Source organism: Abramis brama, assembly GCF_963993115.1.
Source record: "Abramis brama genome assembly, chromosome: 17".
In the NCBI taxonomy this organism is placed as follows: Eukaryota; Metazoa; Chordata; class Actinopteri; order Cypriniformes; family Leuciscidae; genus Abramis; species Abramis brama.
This window is the reverse complement of record NC_139979.1, coordinates 16,101,207-16,127,489: the sequence shown is the minus strand read 5'-3', so window position 1 is coordinate 16,127,489 and position 26,283 is coordinate 16,101,207. Positions and strand designations below refer to the sequence as shown.

General features: G+C 38.4%; 2 protein-coding genes across 6 annotated transcripts in view; both read right to left on the bottom strand.

Moving 5' to 3' along the window:
* arhgef1 (Rho guanine nucleotide exchange factor (GEF) 1) overlaps positions 1-4,459 on the bottom strand; it is a 49,152-nt gene extending 44,693 nt beyond the window's left edge. For all 5 annotated transcript variants that reach the window (XM_084089715.1, XM_084089716.1, XM_084089718.1 and 2 more), the window contains exon 1: positions 4,131-4,459. The gene's annotated coding sequence lies outside the window, so the exon portion shown is untranslated. The remainder of the gene's footprint in view (positions 1-4,130) is intronic.
* A 2,163-nt stretch (positions 4,460-6,622) lies between these two features.
* The window catches only part of erfl1 (Ets2 repressor factor like 1), a 29,159-nt gene continuing 9,498 nt past the window's right edge, over positions 6,623-26,283 (bottom strand). The window contains exons 2-6 of the mRNA XM_084089089.1: positions 14,395-14,471; positions 11,927-12,161; positions 10,348-10,531; positions 8,793-8,922; positions 6,623-7,574 (exon numbers count right to left, since the gene is read on the bottom strand). Of these exons, the coding sequence (XP_083945215.1) occupies positions 6,742-7,574; positions 8,793-8,922; positions 10,348-10,531; positions 11,927-12,161; positions 14,395-14,458 (1,446 nt within the window). The 5' untranslated portion in view covers positions 14,459-14,471 and the 3' untranslated portion in view covers positions 6,623-6,741. The remainder of the gene's footprint in view (positions 7,575-8,792; positions 8,923-10,347; positions 10,532-11,926; positions 12,162-14,394; positions 14,472-26,283) is intronic.

Genomic DNA, 26,283 nt, shown 5'->3' with positions numbered 1-26,283 from the left:
TTAAAAAAAAACTGCGCTGGTACGGATCGGTATCGGCCGATACTCAGAATTTTTGGGATCGGATCGGATCGGTTCTGAAAAAATGGTATTGTTGCATCCCTACTGTTTATTTCTGAATATTATATTTGATTCTGGTGCACTTAACGTTATCGCTACTGTGTAATAGTAGCCTATGCTATTCACCAACTAAACATATCCTATTCAATGCGTTCACAGTCTCTTTCACGGCCATCATTTGTAGTAGCCTATTCACAAACTGTTTGCTCAAGCATAGCGCTTTCTCGCAGTTCACTGTGTAGCCTGCTCCCTCAATCGTGTAGTTCAATTTTCCACATTTATTGTATGTCATTATGTCAGTATCAGTATTTGCTTTCTACCATGCACAAATAAAAATGTCACTGAACTTTTGCTGTGTAATTGTAACAATGAGCATTCAAACACACCGAACCAACAATTACTAAACACTGATTTTGCACGGGCACTTTGCACTAGTTTTTTAAATTTCAGTACCGACTTGGTACCGAAGTCGGCAATTTTGACAACACTATGGCAAAATTAAAAATTTTAGGTGAACAAGCCCTTTAACTTTTTTTCAAATTACTGTGTGCCACTTGTTATTACAAAATATGATTTCCCATAAGCAGCACATTTAATTCCTATGGTCTAATGGCATTATTCTCCATTCCAGGAGTAAACACAAAGCACTAACTGTCTATTGAAAAACAACACAGTGTATGAGAGGAAGATACAGTGAAAAAAAGGAAGGTAAAGGAGAGATACAAAATGAAATGGTCTGCATTCCTCATCATTCTGCATTCAAAAGAAAGAGTCAGTAGCATTTGTCTGGACAAGATTGTACTTGCCTCTCTGTATGAAAGTAAGAGAGAGAGAGAGAGAGAGAGAGAGACACAAGCAATGTCAGAACAGGAAGAGGAAGTGGTAAGACACCCCCATTGTTTCAGTTATTATCCACCCAAATGACAAATCTGGGAGAAAAGCACTTCACCAACTTATACTGAGTAACTTATTGCTCGGTGTAGCCTACAGGTGATACAGTAGTAACGTGATGCCCAAGCCTTGAAATACCGGCAGTGCCACACACAGTATTTTCAAAAATGGTAGTACCGTGATGCACGGTAGAATATATTCTCATGCAATATACAGTATGCTTCAGGCAATACTCAAGCTAAACTCATTGGCATGTATTATTTAAGTCCAGTGTTTTAGGTGCCATTTACACTGGACCCGTGACGGAGCACAACAGAATGAAACACAATGTGAGAGTTTGACAGCATCTTTTTGACAGAAATTAAAACATATGTTCAGAACTGTACTATTTATGTATTATCACTGCAATAATTATGATAAAATTTCATGCTAACTGTAAATAAGCAATACAACAGAATAGCCCCTGCAATAACGACACATCCACACGATTAAAGTAGTATTACAATACTACTTGGTATTGACAACCCTATCTTGTACTAATCTAAACAGCTGAAGCAACTTAAAGGATCACTTCTAAAATATCTTAGTGTAAAAAGTGTTTTTCATAAATTAATGTTCAAAAGTTTGGCAAGATTTTTAAGTAAGACTTTTTGGGGGAATTAAATTAATACTTTTATACAGTAAGGATGCATCAAATTGGTCAAATGTGACTGAGGACTTTACATTGTTACAAAACATTTCTATTTCAAATAAATGCTGTTCTTTCTATTCATCACAAAATCCTGAAAAAAAGGATGAAGGTTTCCACAAAAATATTAAGCAGCACAACAATTTTCAACATTGATAATAATAAGAAATGTTTATGGAGCAACAAATCATCATTTTAGAATGATTTCTGAAGGATCATGTGACACTGAAGACTGGAGGAATGATGCTGAAAATTCAGATTTGCCATCACAAAAATAAATTACATTTTAAAATTTATTAAAATAGAAAACATATACATTTTACTTTATTTTTGATCAAATAAATGCAATCATAGTGAAAATAAGAGACGTCTTTCAAAAACATTATAAAAATCTTACTGACCGCATACAGTAGTGCATTCTAATAATTGATACTAAAGGATGATTGTACAGATTCTAGACAAGATTATTTACTTAGAGATTTTTAATACAAACTGAATCTTGCAGAACGTGTACATAGCCAATCCAACTGGCTTTCGTGACATCCTAATCATTCCACCTTTTCCACGGAACTACAGTAATTAGGAATCTCTTTGTAATGGGTTGTACCATCTAGCCAAAGAGGCCTGAAGCTCTTTAATGTTGACTTAAACTTTTTGCAACTAAGTATTGTTGTCTTCCTGTTTTTCCATTATGAACTACAGTAACATAATACCACAAACTGCTACAACAACACCGCTTGTGTTTGACCATTCCATGTGTTAGTCCTATGACAAAATAATCTATATAACAAAATAATCTGAACTGAACTGACTTAAAGGATTATACATTATACAGTGGTGCGTTTTCAGTCCAAAAAATTAAAATGCAACAACATAAAGGAAACAAGCAATGAGAATGTTTACATAAAACAACACTGGGATGAAACCCGAGTACTATCAGCTGATAAAGAAGTACAGGCAGGTTAACTGATGACTGCAATTTCTCTTCAAATGCATCCAATAAATATGAACAAGGCTCACTCCACGAAGGTTAAACTAATCTAATCCCAGTTCACTCTAGCTGTCAGACGGTCGTAGCTAGGAACTACATCAAGACTAACGATGCTTCTTAAGTGCTCCTCGCCCAAAAATGTAATGGACTACGGTGGTTTTCTACACAACAAATTACCTGGAAGACAAACATAAAATGTAAACAATGAACTACATCAATTTACCTTGACAAACTGTAAAAACAAACTGAGTCTGAAGTTAAAGATACTTTATGCATGGACAAGTACAAGGGCTACAATTTGTACTTGTACTTTATTAAAGTACATCAATAAAACTCATAATAAACCATATTTGTTTCTGCCAGCCAGGGCTTATTATAAACGTATCAAACATTATACAGCAAGCAATTTCTGGCTCAAATTTGATAGGTTGAGTGGTGTTTCAAGAGTGCAGTTAGGCCTATTTAATATAACAGCACAGGGATAAAGACCGGCGAATGTGAGTGGTGTGAAATTGAAACAAAGCTAGGAGCAAGTTTTCTGAAGTTACTGTTTTCTCTCACGAATAGAAGAGGAGCGGTGACATTTTGCTTGCAGCAATTAGTATTTTCTTCTCACCGGGGTTTCTCTCACCAGTGACATACAAAACACGGGGTGGAGCAACAGCCCAGTGATTTATAGAAGGCCTTGAGCAAGGAGTGCAAATCCACTTATTAATGCTGATCCAGACCAGGCTTTCAGTTTGTTTGTTGGTTGGCGATCAGTAAAAGTTGTTGCACTGGTTTATTTTGGAACTATTTTATTTGGCGGAGAAGAAATGTATATTAGTTACTTGTGTATCTAACTGTTGTATAAATGCAATATGACAATCGCGCGGAATTACAGCCGTGCTCATATGCAGTACAACATATCTCTTGCTATTTGTGTAATATTAATCCAATTCATAATAAAAAAATAAAAAAACTCAAGACCTGTGTGCATGCTATGAACTACAGTTGATATAATCAGCTTATCATAAATGTATGAAATGAATTGCAATAGCGCTTAACGTCATTGCTGATCAGGCTGAAATATCAATAACAACGCAAACGGTGATTATGTTGACACTGCTTTTGCATGTAGGCTACTGCAAACATTTTTCGAGACAGTTTAAGTAAAGCTGTTTAGCTGTCAAAGACTGAGAGCAATTGTATTTGCTTATTCAAAACATATCGATTCGATGAGAAGCTAGATTCAGATATTATCGTCGCTGTCTGTTTGTTGAAAATAGAGGCGCGGGTCGACGGAAATAATAGGAATGCTGGCAAAGGTTACATTGTAGCCAAACACAACATTCCTCTTGCTGAGCAGAGGCAAACTGGCAGGATCGGATCGTTCGCGGATCATGCTAGTAGCCTAATCAAGCATGCGAATGCTCCCTCTGATGACAAATCAAATCATTGCGCACAAGAAAAATAATACAATCTAAACAGACCACAATCCATATCTTTAAGCTTAAAACTTACCTTCTAAAAGGTGAGACGAAGTGACAAGCGCCTCTGAAGGCTTCCTGTTCTAAAGTTGTCGTATGTCGTTGGAAAAAAACATTGTACGCGGAAGTGGAGACAAAATTTTCAAGCGCGCGACGTTTGACAGCAGATATAAAAGCGGGACTAAATCATTATTCTTAATGTACAGATGATCATTGAATATGTTCAATAACCACCAAGTGCACTCGACAGAAAGCTATGTGTATTTTGCGTTGGAAACGTAACTTTTCGTCGTCTACTGCCTCTTCCTGTGTGACTTGCGACCACCAGAGGCCGAAAGATGTCCAAAAAAATCTTTCATGTATGCCCGTATGGTTCCGTTCAGTGTTACATTAAATTTGTTCCCCTCCATTTGAATGGCTCTCAGGGCTCTTGAACGTGTGTTCGACTCTCCGTGGCATTAGGCTACTATTGACATATTCACGATTTATGAATGTGAACCCGAGCCAAGTCTGTGTTTGGGGTGTGTGATAGACCTGTAGGTGAAACTCCACCATAGATTGCATTTTGTTTTATTTTTGAAATATACTGCACTGAGTGCACTCATATATAGATTTTTGTATGCGCAGGAAATATGGTAGGCCTATTAGGTCTCTAGATGTTTATCCATCATTTCCATTTATCTATTTAATCTCAGAAATGCAGCGAGTTTGGAACCTGACAGGATGTTGACTACCTCATGAAACTTTTGACACAGACAGAAAACCGAGTATTTTTAATTGGGTCCATTTGATTTAAAATCACATAGGCTTACTGAACGCCAGAGAAAAATCCATACTCTTACAATTGAATCTCAAGAATATTGTTTATTGCTTTTGAAGATATTACTCTTTGCTCATTTTTTTTTGTTCTAGTCATCCTTTCTGTTTTAAATTTCACAATAAAACAAAGAAAAATCTTTACTGTTAGGTAAATGGTATTTTTTTCCTTTTCAATGTGTACACACAAATACACAAGGTTCTATGTACAGATGAAATCTCCTTTAGTAAGGGCAAGTCAAGGGCACCAACTGTCATGTAACAACTCTTTCAAATTCTTATCTAGAATCAGATAAGAACTTTCCAAAGAACTGTAATTATATATCCGTGAATATTGTTGGCACAGGTTTGGCAAAACCTTACTTTTATTTTGCCTTTGTATTAAACTTGTTCTAGGTCTTGTCTGAATAGCTTTCAATGTTAAATCCATTCATCAATGTGTGTCATTCTGCTCCTATGCATTGTCTTTACATTCAGATTGGATGTTCATATATCAAACTTAAACATTAGAATGAACATTGGTTAAAGAAATGAGCAGATGCTGCAACTAATATTATTCACACTTGATTAATTATAGTACATCACCACTGGGTGAATGAATTATTGAAAGATGAGACTAGCAGCATAACTCAGTCCAGTAGGGTCATCTACATTTCTGAGGTATCTGGAGAAAATTTCCACAGGGCACAATTAGAGGGAGCAGAATATTTTTTGCACACCTCCCTGTCTAAACTCTATTCTTATGAGCAATGTGAAAAACAATTGCTCCTTCTTGGTCAACTTTGGGTCACTACACATATACTTATCCATTTCCCTGTCTCATATATCACTCTTCAATTAGGTAGAGAGTAAAATGACACCAATACAACTATCCCATATAGTAATAGTAATTAAACATAATGTACACAATAATAAAATATATACAATGAAATAGATACAAACTTTAAATATTCAGTGACATGAGCAGTATTGACTCTGTCTCTCATTCTCAGGCTCATAAAGTTTTTGGACGTTTTAAAAAAAGACATGGACTGAACATGAAATTTGAAAGTTAAAATAAATAAATACATAAAAGTTTCTCTTAAAAAAAACTATGAAGGGCTTTGAAAAATATAACCACAAGATGGCAATGTTTGACCATATATTTTTCTGAATCGGCACAATAAAACAAAAGTGCTTTATTGCATCACTGAATCACCTTAAAATTACTATCAGTGTTGCCATTATTGCATTTTGCTTGTGTTACACTGTTCAGCTGAACACTGTATTGCAGAGCTTAGCATTAACTTATGAAATACACCAAGCAGAACAAACTTACTGCCTGTCTCAGCATGGCCAGAATGCAGTGCAATTCAGAAAGTGGTGATAAAAGATATGCATATTCCATTACTGTGCTGTCTTGGCTATAAAATATCTCTGTTTGAGATTAGAGAATGAGAATTATTTAGATATTTAAACATTCTAATCTGAAAAGCTATTTGTGTGTGTGTGTGTGTGTGTGTGTGTGTGTGTGTGTGTGTGTGTGTGTGTGTGTGTGTGTGTGTGTGTGTGTGTGTGTGTGTGTGTGTGTGTGTGTGTGCGCTGCACTTCTACTCTCAAAATGACAAAAACTATGATTGCATTGAGAGTCTCATTGTACGATACAGAAATCGAAGAAAGCAGAAATTGAAAGCTCTGATATTGGAACTGCATGAGTGGCTTGGGAGGACACCAGAACAGAGGAAGGGGAAAAATGAAATGGGAATATACAGCATTATTTCACAAATGCAGGAATACACAGACAGAAAAAGAGAACCTGCAAGACATCAAAATTCACACAACAGAACATATTAACTGTGAGCAAGTTTAAGTGTCTCTGTTTCCCTTTGCCGGTCAACCATACTGAGGGAGGGAGAGAGGGATGGAGGCAGGGATGACGGTGGAGGAGTCAGGGTTCCCAGACTTTTGAGGGGATGTGGAGACACAGGTGGAGGAAGAGAAGAGAGAGGGGGCAGGACTCCCCCGAGACCCCCGGATTTGGCCTCTAGAAGGTGTGAGCGACCACCCAGCCCTGGCTCCTTCCTTAGAGGGAAGTCCGGTTCGTTCTCATTCTCCGAGCTGCAGTCACTCAGGTCTGTGATCTCCAGCTCAGAGTCAGACTCTGGATCCTGCTTCACACCCTTTCTCCGCTCGGAAGGGCTTTGACGGCCTCCTCCTCCGTTTCCCACGCCGAGCCCACCCAAACCCAATCCCAATCCTAGGCCTAACCCTAAACCAAGACCTCCACCTATAACACCGGTGTTGGTCTCCCCTCTTTCCCGGTCACCTACAGCCGTACCCCCATTCCCCAGCTCAGTCCGACCCAGCGGCACGCTCCCTGGGTACGGTGGGATGCAGAGTCTGGGGGGCTGACCGTTAGTTCCTCCCGTTTGACCACGTTCTGCCCCGGTCGTGTCTCCGGGGGGTAAGAGTGAAGAGAAGGGGTGTGGTAGCTGAGACAGGCTGGACTGGAGCGGGTTTGGGTAGAAATTTGAGGAGTAGAGGGAGCCTGGAGGCAATTTGGGACAGTTGTTTAGAGAAAAGGCCCCTGGGAGGTAGGGGTTGAAGCCCCAGGGGTAGTCAAAAGCCGGGTTCCGCGGGTAAGGACCCAACAGGGATGGAGGTTTGGAGTAACAAGGAGCCCCTGTGGGAGAAATTGAAAAACATGGAACGGAAACCAGTGTTAATGTTTAAGATCAGATGTTAGAGACATGACTGAGAACAGAGAATGTGAGGGAAAACCAGAAGGACATTATGAATCATATATTTCAAAAACTTTAGATATTTATCATCATATAGTAATATTTCATCAGCCATTACTCCAGTCTTCAGTGTCACCTGATCCTTTACAAATCAAACTGATTTGATTATAAAAAACATTTCTTAATATTGTCAATTTTACAAAAAGTTGTGCTGAGGTTATATGTTTTTGTGGACACTGTGAAGGATTTTTTGTCAGGATTCTTCAACGAATAGATAGTTCAAGTGAACAGCATTTATTTGAAATAGAAATCCTTTGGACAATGACAATGTAAGATAAAACATACCGAGCAAGCTTATTTTTTCACAGATGAATTAATAATCCTTATATGACATGAGAGTTGATATGCCTGATTTCACACTCCTAATACTTTACATGCTTTTCACTTACATTAAAAATACCTTTTCATCATTTCACAGTATACTTCCTCTCAGTCTTTCTTTCTTTCTTATTCCTCCCTACTTTATTTTCTCTCCCTCTCTTTTTATCTCCACAGCCACTCTCTGTGTTATTTGCTATGCAGGGCTAATTTGACAGTGCTAGAGAGTGTGTGTGTATGTAGGGCCAGGAGTAGCTGGCAGACACATGAATATTGAATCAGTCAGGCAGGCCTCACTTTCTTATGAAAACACAGTAATGGGTGCCCACAGGCCACAAACTGAAGCCTGCACCCTCAATTAGGGCCTTCCTGCTTGGGAAGGGATTAGGACAGAGGGTACACATGGGAGGCAGAGAAGGGTAAGAAGAGGAGGAGGGCGGAAAAGGACCTCAGGAAAAACAGAGTTGAAGGTGGGGGGTCTTTTGGGGTGGGGAGTCGCACTGACATACTCATGCCCTTGTACATTCTGATACACTGATATGTCAATGTACATTCAGAACATCCGAAAAAACAAGAGAATATGTACATGATAACACTCACAGAGAAAGTGCTAGAGTGCAATGCAAGTGCAAATGTCAAGAACATACTGATAACAGTGTGAACTAATCAGTTATATCTGAACTCAACACACTTTATTTCACTGTTCTAAAAAACTAAGAACATTCCCTAATTAACATGAATCTATAATTTTCTCTTTTTCTTTTGTTAAATTTGTGTCTCACCTGAGCCGAGGAAAGGAAAAGTGTCCAATCTCAGCTTGTCTCCATCAGGCCCTGGGGCCCCTGCACTGCGCTCAAACAGAGAGGGCCCTCGACCCGATTCAGGCAAACGAGGGAATAAAGACTGAAGGGCCTGGGAGAGATGGGATAGAGAAAAGACAGCATGTGTTAAATTTGCTTTTTCAAATTGGGGGACTACATTAAAATAATGTACTATATTACACTAATATATAACAGTATTGATAATATAAATACTAATTTTGTCCATTTAACAGTTATTATGAATTTTATTAAACATTTTATGGGATGTTTAATATGTACTGCTAAAAATTTGGATAGTCATAAAATATAAAAAATAAGTGCACGAACAGACAAAGAATTCACTGCTGTAAATTTACATTCAAAGGATGATAAGAAATGTGAAACTATCATGACATTTTAAACACTGTCTTCGAAATCTTGAAGAAAAAAAACTTCTCGTCTTAAAGACTTCGTAAGATGTCAGTAAGATGAACGGCATAAAGATTTTCTCTTTTTTATTATTATTAGTGACATGAAGGTGATCAATAATTTCTGTCACTCTTCTCTTTTCAGTGAGAAAGGCAGGACTACACTTCGAAGCTACGTAATCTGGATTGCTTAACAAAACCGCATTAATTACATGGCACTGATCTGACAGCCCCAACTTCTCTTTCATTTCTCACATGTCTTTCATTTTCAATCAATGGCAGTGATGAGTACGCCTCCAAGACTGGGATAAGAGGAAAGGGATAATGTCTTCTTTTGTTTTAAGGCTGCTTAACGCCATCTTTGACATTCTCTCTACTTTCTTCTTCACCTCTAGATCTTTCCCGTCTCCTTCAGTCTCCTCTAGTCAAGATGTACAGCAGATAACTTTCTCATAGAATGACCTGAGTAGATATACTTTGCAAGGCTAAAGTAAAATCAGGTTACTAATAAAAAATAATATTAATAAATAATAATTTGTTATTGAATTTTATCAGACTGCTTGTTTGAAGTTACCTCGTGTAGCAAATTTACCACCATTTTATTCTTTTAACCCATTTATAATTTCAGATTTGACTAAACCTTTATTGATAAAACCTATTCTCAGACTCTTTGTATTCAAGCAGGACATAAATTTACGATTTGCCTCTAGTATTCAAATGATAACTATTTTAGTTAAAGTTTAACATTGACCGAAAACAAAATAATTGCTGAACACCAATGCTAGAGTAGAGCAATTACAGAAAATACATACAATAAATACAAAAAAGATACCTACATACTGATTGGCTCTGTACAATCAATAGCCTGATCCCTCACATCAAAGCTAATACAGAAAGCCTTATACAGTATGGATAGAAAAAAACATCATCAATCATTAAACACTGGCAATAGAGCTGTTATTATCACAGAGCACGTCAGCCCTTCGGGTTTTTGTCTGACTTCATTCTTCTGTTATACCTGGCGGTTCATTCCTGTCTCTCATTATATTGAGATTGTTTGTTCTGTTATCTGTAATCACACTCACTGCGATGCATTTATTCCCTCATACCTCGGGTGTGACAGGGCAGTCCGGTGTGGCTGTTCCTCCATTGAAGTGGTTCTGGGCCAGCAGGAACGGAGAGCTGGCCATGTCCAGAAGCGGGTAATTCACCAGAACCACCTTACTGAAGTTGAACTTGTAGGTGAAGCGCTTGCCTTTAGTTTTGTGCAAAATGCGTTTGTTGTAGTAGTACCTGCAGGATGGAGAACAACAGAAAATTCAATAAAATAAGCTGTAAATGTTTGTAAAAGAAAACATCTGCATCTGTGCATACAAGAATGAATGCTTGAATTACAGGGATAGATCACCCAAAAAAAGAAAATTTTGTCATCATTTACCTTATGTCGTTCCATTTCTTTTGTGGAACAAAAAATAATGTCTCAGGGGTTTGTGTGCATACAATAGGGTACAAAGTAGTTTTGTTCTTCAAGCCATACATATTTGGAACGAAATTAGGATGTATAAATCATGACACAGATTTCATTTTTAAGTGAACTATCGCTTTAAAGCGGGGAAAGGCTGCCTTCACCTCCACTGAAACATTTTCCAGGGTCATGGCCTTCATTTGAGAATGCCAGCCTTGTCAGCTGCCCGTTCTGCACGGTGATGACCGCTTAGATTTCCCTCAGCATCACACAACGGCATATCAGTCAGTTGGAAATAAGAGATGGATCTATACGGAGTCTTTTCCGCTGCCCATCAGCCGTTTGCGCTCATCACGAGTGTCAGAATGCTTTGAGGATGCTCACCTGTGCATGAGAGCGAGGCTCTTTAATCTCGGCACACTTTATGCTTGACTTCACTTTACCCGGTCCGGCAGCCTACACGAGTTCCCATGATGCAATCTGCCGACGCTATAATTTGTAAGCTTTTATTTTATGTGGCAATTGTGCCCCTTAATTGAGCAATTAAGCAAGGCTAATCAACGAGGCTAATTATGGCCTGTGCCTATTCATAACAATTAGCAGCTAGCGACAGCATCTATTAAAGGGAGGCTGGGGGAGGGTAGGAGGGGAGCAGAGCGATAAAAAAGGCGGGATGAGAAATGGCTAAGCGAATGTGCATGAATAAGAGCAGAAGTGCTTCAACCAGGGTCAAAGTTCAATCCTGAAAGTTTTATGTTGGAGTTTGAAAAGAGATCTGATACATAGAATTTCGGTGAGGTACGAATCAATTTTAGACTTCATTTCAAAATCCCCATCGACAAGTATTCTTTATATGAGCCTCTTGCCGGAGAACATCCAGAATCCATTTAGATGTTCAAAGATTCCACAAATTGGACTGTATTGATGTTCTTTGGAGGGAAGGCAGCACTTAAAATATCCACATACTATCAAGCATCAAGCATGGAGCGACCAAGGCTTTTATACAGGATATTATGTGCGGAAAAAATAAATGATGTTTTTCCCCCATAAGATGCAAGATAAAAACACATACCCACAAAAGAAACAGCCAAACACACTGTGTACTCAACAAAGCACATCATCTAGAATATACATATTGCATGAGAGAACAATAAAAGGCAGCAATTAAGCATTAACACAGAAAACAATCCTTTGAATATGAAACCCACACATGCTGTGCATACCTAAGTGCTCGACTGAGCTTGTCGTAGTTCATGTGAGGTTTGCACTTCCGAATGCCCCACAGTCTTGCCACCTCGTCTGGGTCTTTGATCACAAATTCACCATAGTCTCCCTGCCAGGCAATCACCCCCTGGTATTCCTCCTTCTGCAGCAGCTCCAGGATGAAGTGCCACAGCTGGATCTGCCTGGAGCCTGGGCTTGACTCTGGCTTATAGGCCCAGTCTGGGAAGGCGATGCCTGAGGAAAGGGAGGCAAGTAAGTGAAAGGATTTGGATAAGGCCTGTTGGTTTTGCTACTTGCTAAGAGCATTCCTGTCTAAATAACTGATGAAGCGATGGGTGGTTCAATAGGGTATTTTGAGCCTAGGGAGTAGTTAGCCTGTGTTTTAAACAAGTATAGGTAAGAGAACTTTCTCTCTTTTTTAATTGATTTTGATTAAATTTTCTGTACATGTACTAAATTATTGTTCAAACTGCAGCAAACAGCCTGTGATGACAACCAGGAACAAAAAATGAATATCAATTCTACCTTTTGTTTGAAACTGAATTTATACAACAGTTATTTCTGGTCTCTGAATTTGATTGGCCGAGCTGCATTTTGGAACTTTTTACTGTTTGTCTCAAACACTATGTAAAATCAGTCAATACATTTAGTAGTTGAGATTTTTAAAAGGCCCTCTATGGTGAAAACCAAGTTTTTATTGTTGTTAATGTGTCTATGTGGTGTTTTTAATATGCTTTATGCTTTAAGACAAACCATGTGCAATTCATGTCAACACCATTGCTGAGTATTTTGTCCTTAAAACTCCAGTAAACCAAAGATGGTTTGAAATTGCTGGTGTTTCTTATGTCACAAACTACCTTGTAAGCAATCACGTCAATGTGCGGGCGAGCTTTAGCATATCATTAACTACGTCTCAAGAGAAGCCAGGTTTTTCCGGTATATTTTTTCTGTTGATATGAAAAATTGGGTACTTTTAGCAAAATAGCGTGTGAATTATGTATATGATGTATATTACGATGCTAAGATGAAATATTTGCCTTTCTCCACTGACGTTCTAAGTTGTTCAAAGCGTTTCTAAGGATGCTGATTTTTAGAAAACAGCTATCTGACTCTGAGATGGAGAATGGGAACATGATTTATGTAACATTAGCGGCACATTATTAGCTGTTTGATAACATTAGCAAAAGGCAAATCATATTAATTACTGTTATGTGTCAGACATTGTAAAGAGCGATACCATTGTGCTGCATTTACTACAGTAACTTGAGTAAAGTTGAGTGCATCTCTGAGCTGGCGTGAGTGAGTGGAGGCGGGCTAATTTGCATATTCATGATCCGTGTTTACTAAATGAAGCAAGAGTGTAGTTACATTCAAGCTATTTTGGCATGAATAAAAAAATTCACATGAATAAACGTTTAAATATGTCATTTTGGTGATCAAAGATGAGTTTTAAGGGATAAAAATGATTGACTACAGGGGGACTTTAAGGGATTCTTTCTGTAAGTTACATCATTATGCCAGTAGGTGGCGACAAGTGATTGTCTTTATGAGTGAGTCATTTGAATCATTCATTCAACCAATTCATTCGAAACACTGATTTATTTAGGAACGAAACAAGTGACTAAACAAGTCTTTGGCTGTATCTGAAAGCTTAAAAATGCAGAGGTAGGATGGCAACAAGGCATGTCCAAATCCAATGATTGTGTCACACCCTGTTCACTGAGATATCTACATCAGATGTCTGCCTTTATCATCCCACAGTTCTCTGCGTACCATTTCGTGACAGTTGAGCTAAAAAATGTATATGGAATCTGGAAATTGCGGTTGGTTGTCAGTTTGTGTGTAAATGTAACTTTTTTACCTACTTTTCCCACTTTTCATCTAATTTCTAACAATAAATTACTATAGTAGTAATAAAGTATTTGCTTAGTTATCACCAGAGCTCTCTCTATTTTGTTGTAGATCATTAAACCGTTAAACACTGCTTCAGAAGTCTGTCCAAAATCAGTTTTGTGAGGCACCTTCATGCACAAACACTGTCTGCCTTTTGGACGCAGCCTATTAAAGTAAGTCAGTGAATAATTAACTTAACCGATTCGTTCAAAACACTGTTTTATTCAGCAACAAAACACTATTACTGTGGGTTGTTAGGAGACGTATTGTCGATTCTGCCTTGGCTTCGTTTGGAACGATTTTCATTGCCGGAACAAAAAATAGACAACAAAGCTGGAAATATTGAGTCTAAAATGTAAGTTGCTTAACATTAAATATTAGCTTCCTGTTGAGTAAACTGTTGTATGATAACATATCGTGTCATGCTGTTGGTTGGGACTCTTGTTCATAATAATTATAATAATAATAATAATAAGTCTTGCTTGTAAGATCAATGTAACATCTATGCATTTGTTTCTACTGTCCTACGGAACCATGATAGTGAAGAAAGAAAAATTATCTTCCGGTGTCTCACCTGGTGTCCAGAGGGTTGGGACGGGTGGCGTGAGCAGCAGGTCACTAACACAGTTACAGTCCATACCTCCACTACACCTGCATTCACACAAACCAACAAAATTTGAGTGTGAACCATTTTCGGTTAGACCACAGAACATAAGGCTAAAGCATAATACTTTGACTCCACAAATTCTTGTGGACTCATTTCACCCACTACACACCAGTGTGTCAGAACATGCCGTTGTAAACCATGAGGGCATGTCATTCCGGTGGCCTCTGAAATCAATCAATGCCTTTTCATCTGAAGGGTTTCTTTAAATATGGTTGCCGAAGGCTGTCCCTTCAGCCATGCAGAAGATCACTGAGCATTTTTTCACAAAGAGCAACGTTCAAAAGACCCCCATCTCATGTTGAACATCTATGACAGTATGTGAGGCCCTCAAGCAATTAGTCCAGGTTTTCATAGGTATCTGTTTGCACTTTAATGCATTACATTTTCATTTTGTAATAATGATCAAAATACGAAAATGCACATGCTATTTTATAATAATAATTTAAGCAATTTTTCAGTTTCCACACGTTATGCACTACAGTTGAACTTCATTTTCAACATCAAATGTTCACGTTGCAGCAAAAGGAAATAAACACGCCACGGTGGGCATGTGTTCATACAAATAACTTCAAAGCAGGATATCAAAAATCATTGAAGATTGCATCTGCTATCAGAACAACTGGGAGCATCAGTAAAGATCCATCTCTCCATGAAGCAATTCAGTATACATGGCTAGAGGAGTTCAATCCCTCCTCAGCCATCACAATTTCATAAAGGTTGTTTTACAAAGCTCTGGAAGAAGAAGGAGCCGGTACAAGGGTATCTTTAATGCTGGTCTCTCCCTCTCCCCCTCTCCCCCTCTCCTCTCTCACTCTATTTAATTATGCTCTGTGAATTTTGGATCTTCCCTCCAGCATTGAAATGGAACGTGAATTATTGAGGTGTGTTTGTATAAATTATTATTGCTAACTCCAGGCACTTCTCTCTCACACACAAGTACACACACACACACACACACACCCCTTTGTTGCTTTTACTCTTTGGACTGTCCACTTGCTCTCCCCCACCCTCGCACCGTCTACTTCTCTCATCTCGCTCTTTTTTTCTCTCGTAACATTCATCTGTTTTTATTTCTTTAGTACAATATATACTGAAGAAAACTGGTATATCAATTAACTTGGCTGTATTTTTACTTACCCGTTTCGATAGCTTTGCGAGGGCATAGAAATGTAGATTCAGACTTTGTGCTCACCTTTAAGATTTGTCTTGGGCCAGTCTTACACGAGACTATCAACTTAAAAATAGATACTACTTTAACACTATTAAATGCAATTGAGCACAGTGCAACTGGTGCAGTCCAGATACACCTGTAAATGAATTCATTTGTGAAATCTGTATTCAGAGCCTATCAGCCAGCCTATCCGATCAAAGGAACCCCAGCCTTACCTGCCCGTGCACCTAACTGCACTCTTTCTCTCTTTCTCTCCTCTGTATGTTTTTGCTCCCGCTCAGTAATTTTCCGTTTGATTTCGGAGGTAATGCATTTTTTACAAATCAAAGAGGAAGCCAGGACGCCCCCCACCCTCCCTTTCCCTCGATCTCTTTCTTTTGCCCTGTTCTTCCCCTCCAGGCCAGTGAAGAGATAAAGGAGCCCCCATCATTTCCTTGTTAGTTTTGATTTGGGCAGCACAGGGCTTTCAAGTTCTCCCCATCACCCCCAGAAACATTATAACTAGCAGCCAAGGGAATACATCTTCTCACAATCTCCTAGATATGAAGACACTGATTCAGGGAGTGCACAACCACCACACACACCAAACAAAAAAAACTCAGAAGAAAAAAAAAAAGATGCACATAAACAGGGCAACACAAAGTAACACCTTTGCCCAAGACAACATGCTCAAACGTACTCTTGAGAAAAGTAAAACTCTTCTGTGACAGGTACACATAAAGGTCACAAAAAAGCTCACATTTATATCATCTGTGAGCATACAAACACAAAATATGATCAAAGTAAATAAAAGTGGAAGAAAATGAATATATATAATTATTTAAAATGATATATATATATATATATATATATATACAAATGAGTTTTTATAGAAATTATATGTAAATAAATATATATAAATGTATCTATGCATGAGAAAAAGTTACATTTATATCACTTAAATAATTATAGTCTCATCTGGATTATTTATTGTTAATATTTATGTAGAACAGATTTTATGGTTTAATATTAAATATTTTGACCGTATGTTAAATCATTTTAATCATTTAGTAAATCTATGTTTTGTAATGCTGTGGGGATTCAAAGAATTCAAGCTTAATGCCATGGAAAAAATGATTTACGCTAATCTTAAAGCACAAAAACACTAAGTATGAAATAATAAGTCTGCTTTTATAAACATTATTGCATTTAAACACAGGCATTGATTACTCATTCATTATGGAATGGCCATTCCCTACAGATTTAACACGTTTACCCCTGTGACTAATTACATTTTGTGAAAAGCTCTGCTGATTGCACATTAATGCTTCGACAAAACAGGGCTGCTGGAAACAATTTTGTGTTATGGGTTGACCACAAAATAAAATGGTAATAATAATAGGTTCCGAGGTGGACTAAAGAGTAGAGGAAAAGAGAAAGAAGTGAGTAACAGATGGTAGACATTGTTTCTAGTTGTGAAAAAGATGGACAGCAAGGTTCTGAAACAGAGATGAGGGAATGTGATGAGTCTCGTCCCTCTCGCTCTCTGCTCCCAGGACATGAAACAAACCCTCCGTATCTGTGTCATCTTTCGGTTTCGGGCTGCCACTGAAAAGGGACTCTGAAACACCCTCGCCCCTCTCTCTCTTTCTCCCCCCACTGCTCCTTCCTCTTTCCCTCTTTTACTTTTTCTCCATCTCTCGATTTCTCTTGACTCTACTCTGACAGTCTGCACAGCCTCGGGGTCAAAGAACAGAAGGACTGGCTTGTGTGTGTTTGTTATGAAGAAGGAAGCAGGGGAAGAGAGGGGTAAGGGGAAATATGGTCAAGATGGAGAACTTGAGATGGGGCGCATCTGACAAATTGTGCACATGATACAAAAATGACAGTTCCTATGTAAACACATAAACATGGAAATATTTTCAGGTGGCTCACAAAATTCTATGAGACCTTTATTTAACAAATGTGTACATATTTATTATTCAAATTTCATAATAACTCTTAACAATCCACATATAGGGGAGAAATCTTTGTCTCTCGGCTCGAGCATGCAAAGATCTGATCACATTAATTTCTCTACAAAAGTTTTGGATGCTTCTTGTAAGAGATTTCTATAAAGGTAGTGTAATAAATGTAGGTTTCATTTCATGTTCCATGTTATGCCAGTTATTTGAATTTGCAATTTGAGAGAGAGACCAGAGAATGTTACACATTTTTGTTTAAACACCTGTGTGTGTTATTGCACTGCATGTGTGTCTCAAACATTGACATGATATTTTCATCTGTTTCACATCCATGTACTTTAGAATTTATTCTTAAACTGCATGTGTAAATCAATGTTAAGTAGGCTACAATTAATCTCCCCCCACTAATATTGACTTCCACTAAACTTTGTGGATTCATTTATTGTGGTGATCAAATGTAGGCCTACAGTAAATGGTTTCATTTTATTTCAAAAACCAGTATGGAAACAAAACAAATATCAGCCTAAATGTAGCATGTAGGCCTATGAAAATATTTTGTAAATAGGCTATTCAAAATCAATTCAAAGTCGTTTTTGTCCTGAATGCTTTATAGATATATTTTATATTATATATTATATTTTTTTATACATACACAGACTTTCTACTGTCACCTCAGGAGGGTGGTCATGCATGATAGTGATTTCACCCTTGTAACTAATTTCTAGTTGGTTTCGTGACGTGGGTAAGACGTCATTTACGTCTCACCCCGTGTTACACCACTGTCCAGCGATCATCTTTCCTAACACTGCAAAGTTTAGATACGAAACCCATAATTGAGATAATACGGTCTCCTGTGAACCTCCTGTTTCGGCGGTGCTTGGCATTTGCGGATGAGAAAACTGAGGAAACTTGTTAAAAAAGAGAGAGATGGAACAGTAGCCTACTTCAACTTCAACAGTGCTCAACTTTAGGAGAGATGATAGGAGCGAGCGTGCGATATGGTAGCCTATCAGTTTCTTATAGAACATTGGACTTAAGATACAAGGGAAAAAAGGGGGAAAGACGGAGAAAAAGTATCAATCGATAGGGTTAAATTATTCATCGTCATTAATTATCGATCGCTCTCCGTTGCCGGCTCGTCCGCCTCGCGCGAGAGTTGAAAGGAGGGAAAGCGCGCTTTATTAAAACCGGCTCGAGCCTCATTGTTTCATGTCCCGCGGCAAAGAAAAAGCTCGAGCTTGGTTCTGCCCGCGCCAGTGAGAAATACACACACACACACATCGCCCCCCTTAAAGCTCTTTTTCTCTCCTCGCTCGCTTTCCCTCCCGATGCGCGGGAGAGCTTTGGGGAGCCTCGTACGGTGTTCACGGGGCGGCTGTGTCTCGCGTGGATCGATGTGGGATCAATGGCTCTCGCTGACTAATAGCCAGAGAGCGCCTTTGATCTCGCGGCTGAGAGATCAAAACCTGCGCGAGAGGGAAGAGAGAAGGAAAGAGAAAGAGGAAAATGCGCGGGAGACCGAGCGGACCTTAAACTTCACACAGACACGCGCGCCGCTTAGGCTACTTCGATACATCTGCCGTCGTCTTGTGAGGTGACATCATAACGTATTGTCAACGATTGTTTACTTTCCTTCAATGAGCACTGAGCAGGTAGGCTATAACGCCCTGGCATACAAAAACAAGATAAACACGCTAATTTAGCGAGTTCAGCATATGACGCTGTTTTAGGCAAGTCAGCCTATGCACCATATATATATGAACACTGTGGTAACTCCCAAACAAAATAAAATATTTAAAAGAAACTTCTCTCAGTCTTCATCTTCACTAATTTCCCCCAGTAGACCTAAAAGTTACACAAGTGAGTTAAGCTCGCGTCATAATTGAAATCTTCATGTTTGTCTATCCCTTTGTGCATTTTTAAAAATCAATTTTACGCGGAAACCCAAGACACATTCATTCTGATTCAAATCATTGTTTAAATGGTGCACCAGGGAACTTTTTGGCTCTGGATCTGCTTGATGTTAATTTAAAATGTGTGGAAAGCTAATTAATACAAGTATCTGGAGAAAGAGAGTGGTGAAGAAGTGAAGTGCAGACTGCTCAAGGTCTTGAGATCACAGCGTGTGCATTTGAACACCAATTGATTCTGCATTAAATCACTAAAAAGAAAAAGAAAAAAAAGAAGCAACCACGCAGTTAGGCAAATTAATCCTGCTCTTTTATGTGTCCTTCATATTTCTTTATCGTATACATGTAGCCTATTCTACAGGACAGAAGCCACAAATGTATAGGCCTATTGCGCATTCTTCCTACTTGCTATCCCCCTCTCTTTATCCCTCCTCCCTCTGGTCAGTGAGTTACTCTCTCTATCGCTCTCACTTCCCGAATTAACCACTCAAGAAGTCACCACCGACTCAATCAATAGCTCATACATAAACCCTGCTATAATCGCTCCACATGCCTGTCTGTCTGCCCCCTCATCCCTCGTTACCCTTTCATTCTCTCTCTTACACACACCTTCTGTCCCCTTAACTTCTATTTATGTTGGCTTGACAAACTACTACTAATTACTACTAACTAACAACTTACTGTTCACTTTCTTATTCTTTCTAATAACTGCTTCATTTTCATCCATAGGCACTGTGCAAAAACTAATTAATCTGATCATTGTGTTGCTATGTATCAGAAAATGTATGTGATACCTCATTTAGAATCAGTTGCATGGCATTTTTGCTTTCTGTCTTGTGCTTCCTCTGAACGGTGTCATCTGTGACAGACTGTCTTCCTGCAATCTGATGTCTCTAGGAGGTGTTGCGCAGCTTTGACTATTTCTATCAACATTTAGAAATTAGTACATGAAGTTTTCAGTTTTACAAAAATAATATCTAAAACTGCAGAAATTGTCGGATTGCTTTTTCAACATACGTTTAAGTTAAAAATATTATTTGATATAACCGAATCAACCATTATAGATCACACACACACACACACACACACACACACAAATAATTAGGGGCTATATAAAGTAGAAACAGATCCTTATGGGAACAATTGCACTTTACCACTTTTTGCAGTGCATTTAGTATCTTAATATGGCAGTCAGAAAAGATAAAATTGTGCTGACAAAGAAAAGTCAATCAATATTTAATGCTTTGCTTAGGTGCATGCTAATAAAAAAAGTTTTTATAAGTTTTTATTTTATTTTATTTTTTTAGATACCTACGATTCATTTGTTTTTGCCAAAGCAAGTAAATATCCAAGTTGGACACATACCCTCACTCTGTTTTTTAGCCCCCGCTGATCTCCTCATATTCAAAAATATGAAAACACAGAAACCAACACACATAGGCTACACACGAACTCAAACAGGCTCACACACAAAACACATAGAGAATTTAAAGATTACACACGAACGGGCCCCTGCTCATATTCCCTGTGCTCCAGCCTCTCTTTCCCTCTGTCTCTGTTTCAAACTCTTTGATTCGATGGAGCGGTTTGATCTGTGCTAGAGCGAGTTTTGTAAACACATTTTTGCGATCATATAGCCATAGGCAAGGCGCGTATAAATGAGGGAGAGAGAGAGAAGGGGAGTATGGCGAAGCAGAGAGAGAGAGAGAGAGAGAGAGAGAGAGAGAGAGAGAGAGAGAGAGAGACGTTTAATGAGAGGCTCAAGTGGAAAGGCACACGGACTGATTCAAACTAGAACACGAGAAATGTAGAGAAATCAGCCTTCCTCACCGGATAGGTTGATGAAATATAATGTAATAGTGGATGGCTGGCTCTGCTTTTAAACAAACAACTCTAGTGAAAAGTGTTATATAGTAATATCTAAATTGACATTTCCCCACGGAGAAAAAGAGAGAGAGAGAGAGAACAATTTTGCAAAAAGGACATTGCAATCACAAGTAAGGACAGACACAAACACATTACGGTGGGAGCAAATAAAGAGAAAACCTTGGCGTAAAACGGATTCGGTGCGAGCTAAACTAATAAATGTGCGCGGTCCTATTCTTTTCTCTGTTTCTTTTCTCCACATCGGCGTCGTGAGCTGCTAATTCGTTTAACTTCGATTGCCAGCGCAATAATAGCGCTAACCCGTCGCCTCCGTCTTCTGGATCGCAGAGACAGATCACATCTCATTGGGAGGGGAAGAAGCTATGACCCCATGTCACTGATGATGACAATAATATATACAAAACGAAATAATCCACTATTTAATATAGCCTAATAAGTAGCATAAATGGTAGCTACAATCACTTAAATCAATGCGTAGCCTATTATTGTGAATAACAAAATTAATTAATCTATAGGCCTATAGCTAAATATAGGCTAGCCTAATTATTTATATAGTAAATACTAATAGGCTTACATGTTTTTAGTAGCCTAAGTAGTAGGCCTAATCATTTTATGAGTTTTGAAACGGAAACGGGACTAAAAAATGCGAGGACATTAATTTCAAGTGTGAAACGCATTAAAGGCTAAGTTATGGTAAGTTCTTTAAATGAAATGCATTATTAAAATTACATAATTTCCACTGTCCCCTTAGTCCATCTGTGAGATTTATAGCCTCTATGATGCAACTTCTCATTATCAAGCCCCGTATCGTTGTTTGCATAAAAATCCCAGCTGCACATGCCTCAGTCCCTTGCGCAGAAAAGGGAAGCTCTTCTTTTCTGTCCTTGTTTAGTGTGTGCTTTTCCAGCTTTTTAAAAAACGAATAGCTCGAAGCCGTAAGTGTGTCTCAGTTCGGCAGTGTATGTGTGAGTGCCCGCGCGCGCTTTCTTTTCTTCCTCTTCTATCTACCTCTGTCCAGGGAATTCTCAACATTCACAAACACATCGCAAATACCCGCCGGCTTCACAGTATCGATTTCTAATTAGACGGCAGGATAATCGTTGGAGAGAGAGAGAGAGAGATGAAAAAGGGAAGAGGGTGGCAAGAATAAATAAATAAATAAAAAGGTCTCGTGATTAACTGAATTAACAAGAGAAGTACACAAACAAGAGAGCGATGCAAAATAATGGCCTTTCTTTGCATTCTTACAGTAAAACGCCAATGTGCCTCAATGTTTGCCTCTTGTTTTTTTAACAAGAGCATCGTCCTGTTTAACATCTTTTCTGTTCCAATGCTGAACAATTTGTTTAATCGTGGATTTTTCTGCTCTCATTTCCTGCAACTTTTCTCGCTGTCGTTTCTCTCTTTTTGACGTCAGTCAGGAACTTTACACTCTGAACTTTACTCTATGCCCTCCCTCCCTCCATCCATCCTTCTCCTCCTCCTCCACCTGTCCCCCATCCTTCTCTGTCCTTCTTGGCAGTGTGCGTCACAGAGGTTAGTCCAGGGCGCAGGTAGCTCGTTTACTTTAATCAAGCTTTCATCAACAGGCCTATACGCCTGTCTTTGACGCGTGCACATTCACGACGCTTTTCCCTCGTCCCCTTTCCTCCTTTACTTTTTCGTAGAACGTCTCTCTCTCTCTCTCTCTCTCTCTCTCTCTCTCTCTCTCTCTCTCTCTCTCTCTCTCTCTCTCTTCCCCTCGCTCTCTCCTCAAGCATATGCTAATAACTCGGGTGAATACACACCTACTTAACCCTTCTCTCCTTTGTGCTCTCCTCCCTCTTTGGCGCTCTCTGTCATTAAGATGGTGATAAAGTGTCGGATTACTCCGAGGGCTAAAACAGTGACTGCCCTGCCCCGAACTCAGCGCACACTATCAATCTCCCCGGTGTGCTACTGGAGTCCTACTTCTGTCTCTGCACTTTTGCTGTTTTTATCTATCGCCCTTTCATTCACACAACTCTTTATTATAATGTGTAGTGTAAGGTTAGTAGTGTTGGAAGTAATTTATAATTTGTCTTGTGGCTTCAGTTTTTTTTTTTTTTTTTTGCATGTCAAATCTGCGATCGCTTTTAATATGGATATTTGCACACAAAAAAAGAAAAGATGCACTCAGTAAACACTTTGATTTGTTCTCTCCCTCGCTTGTATCAGAGATCCGCAAGGATTTCTCTTTTTCCGTTTGTTTGAAGTTCTCGACACGTCTCATTACCGACACGCAAGAATCTCTCAATAAAGGAAGGACGTCTTATAGGCAGGTTTTACTCCTTCCAGGTGTTGTTTCTGCATAGCACACACACAAAAACAATATTAATATTAATAGTATTATATTTATAGTAGCCTAGGCCTAATAATAATAGCCTACGATTTTTGTATAGGTTTGTCACAGTTGCGTCAGACTGATACTTATGAACATTTCCTTCCGAAAATCTTAAATTAATCAGCACATAAATCATGATGTAACTGCAACGCAATTCTCTACTAGTAATGTCTCTGATGAGAAGGTCCATCAGACGCGCATGGCTGTGCGTGTGTCATTTGTGACGCGATCCGAACTAAGCTGGGTTCAGGTTTTCCCAGACTAGCGGGGTAGAAGTAAATTGTTTCAGGAGCTGTCATGTTCAAAGGGGCTGAACAAAACCTTCACCAATACTGTATTTTTGTCTCCCTAACACAACAGCACGAAAATACTACTAAGATTAATGTAATTTGTCGAGGTTTTAGCGAACATAAAATAAATGTGACTATTGGTTAAGTTTCAGGAATGTTCATCTTCAACCGCATATATAAATTTGGCTTAAAATAAACAAATGTAATGTGATTAGATGAGATGTAGATGATTATAAGGGGCTCGACAATTCGCCAAACTAGCCACAATGTGGCACCTGACTGACTGGAGCAGATCTGAACTTCCCATTGAAAGAAGAGGATGGCACGCGTAACACACGTTAACTTCATTTATTTATGAGGAGGGTCACTGGTAAAAGTAATATCTTAATTAATAAAAAAGACTGCAACTTGTTAGGTTTGTTTAACAAGTGATAGCCTACATGTTTAACTTATTGTCTGTCACATTAAAGCAGTTCTATTACGTGATATGCAGAGATGTGATATATTACAAGTTTTATTCTCGGATATCATTTTGTGTAGAAATATTTTGCAATAATCAAAATGTATTAATATCGTTAATGTTTTGACAGTTCTGTTCCATCTCTCTCTGATAAACCGATGAAGAAACGAAAAAGCTCAGCGCAAGTAATATATTTACGAGTTATCCGTGTCTGTCGTTAATTTACGCTCGTATTTACATGGCCTATATAGATGCATGTATTTTTCTTATTCTTCTTCTCTCTTTTTTTTTTTTTTACTGCTTTGGGAAACTGAACCCTGAACATATTTAAGAACCTTAGATCTTGCTATAACAGACATGAACTTTTTTAAACATAGATGAATTGTGGATTATTATAAACTGTTATCCATGTTTAGTGTGAGTTCAACATGCATGATTTCCTGAAAATTTTGCAAATTAGAGTCCTAAAGAAATAATTCAAAAAAATATATATATTTATGTTGGCCCAATTTTTTACTTAGCCTTGTGTCTTTTGAAACTGTGTGATGTTGTTTATTCTGTGAAGTCACAGGTATTGAACACCAGTGTGATGGTTAACTGATTGTTTTACAAACCAACACATAGATCAATCTTAACTAGAATTTGAGTACATTTCAGGTCATAATCTGTTGAACTAGGCTAAAAATTCCACCAATATGTTCAGAAGGTTGCATCACACTAAAATGAATGAAATCTCAGAGAGTGTAATGACTTTGAAATTATCAATATGTATTAAGATATGCATTAAGTGTCCCTTTTTGTCTCTGATAAACGGTAAAGAGAAAGATGATTTGAGCATTTGGGCATTTTGCACAGACAAATCAACCAGATATCATGATCCAAGGATCAAAATCTTTGCTTATGTAACCTTGCACTTAGAGTTAGCTGGTTCAAACTCCTTAAACTAACTGGTGTAGAGGTATTTTGTAGGCTTGAGTATGACAAATCTGTGGATCCCAAAAGAAGCTGGCAGATGTGACTTCCCAAATTTGCTGATGGCAAAGCAATGGAGGCACGGGAAATAAATCATCACTAACTGCAACTAAAACTGCAACATCACAACTTAAACAAAACTCCAGGATGGAGCAGGTGCTCCCAACATGAATTTAAACAACATAGCATCTTCTTTACCATCTTACTCTTAATCCCTGCATTGGGCATTTTAGACCTTTTGGAACACTGAAAAGTTCTCTAATTTATAATCCTCAAATGTTTTATGTGTGTCCCTATGAACATATATCATCACCATGGCTGCACTGAGAGCAGAAGACTGCAATGCTCTTGAAAATTTTAGCAGGACTGTACTTGGAGAGTTACTGCTGCATTTATTATCCTTACTGTACACTCTAAAAAATACTGGGTTGTTTCAACCCATGTTTGGGTCAAACATGGACAAACCCAACTGTTGGTTTAAATTACCCTTGGTCCTGCAGTTGGGTTTGTCCATATTTTCTGCAAAAGTGTAAAAAGTGTATATAAAAATTTTCATTATTTACTTTCCCTAATGATACTCCAAACACTTTGAAGGTTTCGCAGTCAGCTGTGTGAAGATCAAAAAAGCCCTTAAGACCAGAGTAGAAGTAAAAGTTTTTTTCAGTATTTTTCATTACTTTTAAAGAACACTGCTGCTAACTCCAAGACTCATTAAAACAGTGATTGTCAGGGATGGAGTGTGTCCATTTTAAATTAAGAAAGCCTTGGAGAGCAAGTACAGCACCACTGAAGGGAGATAAT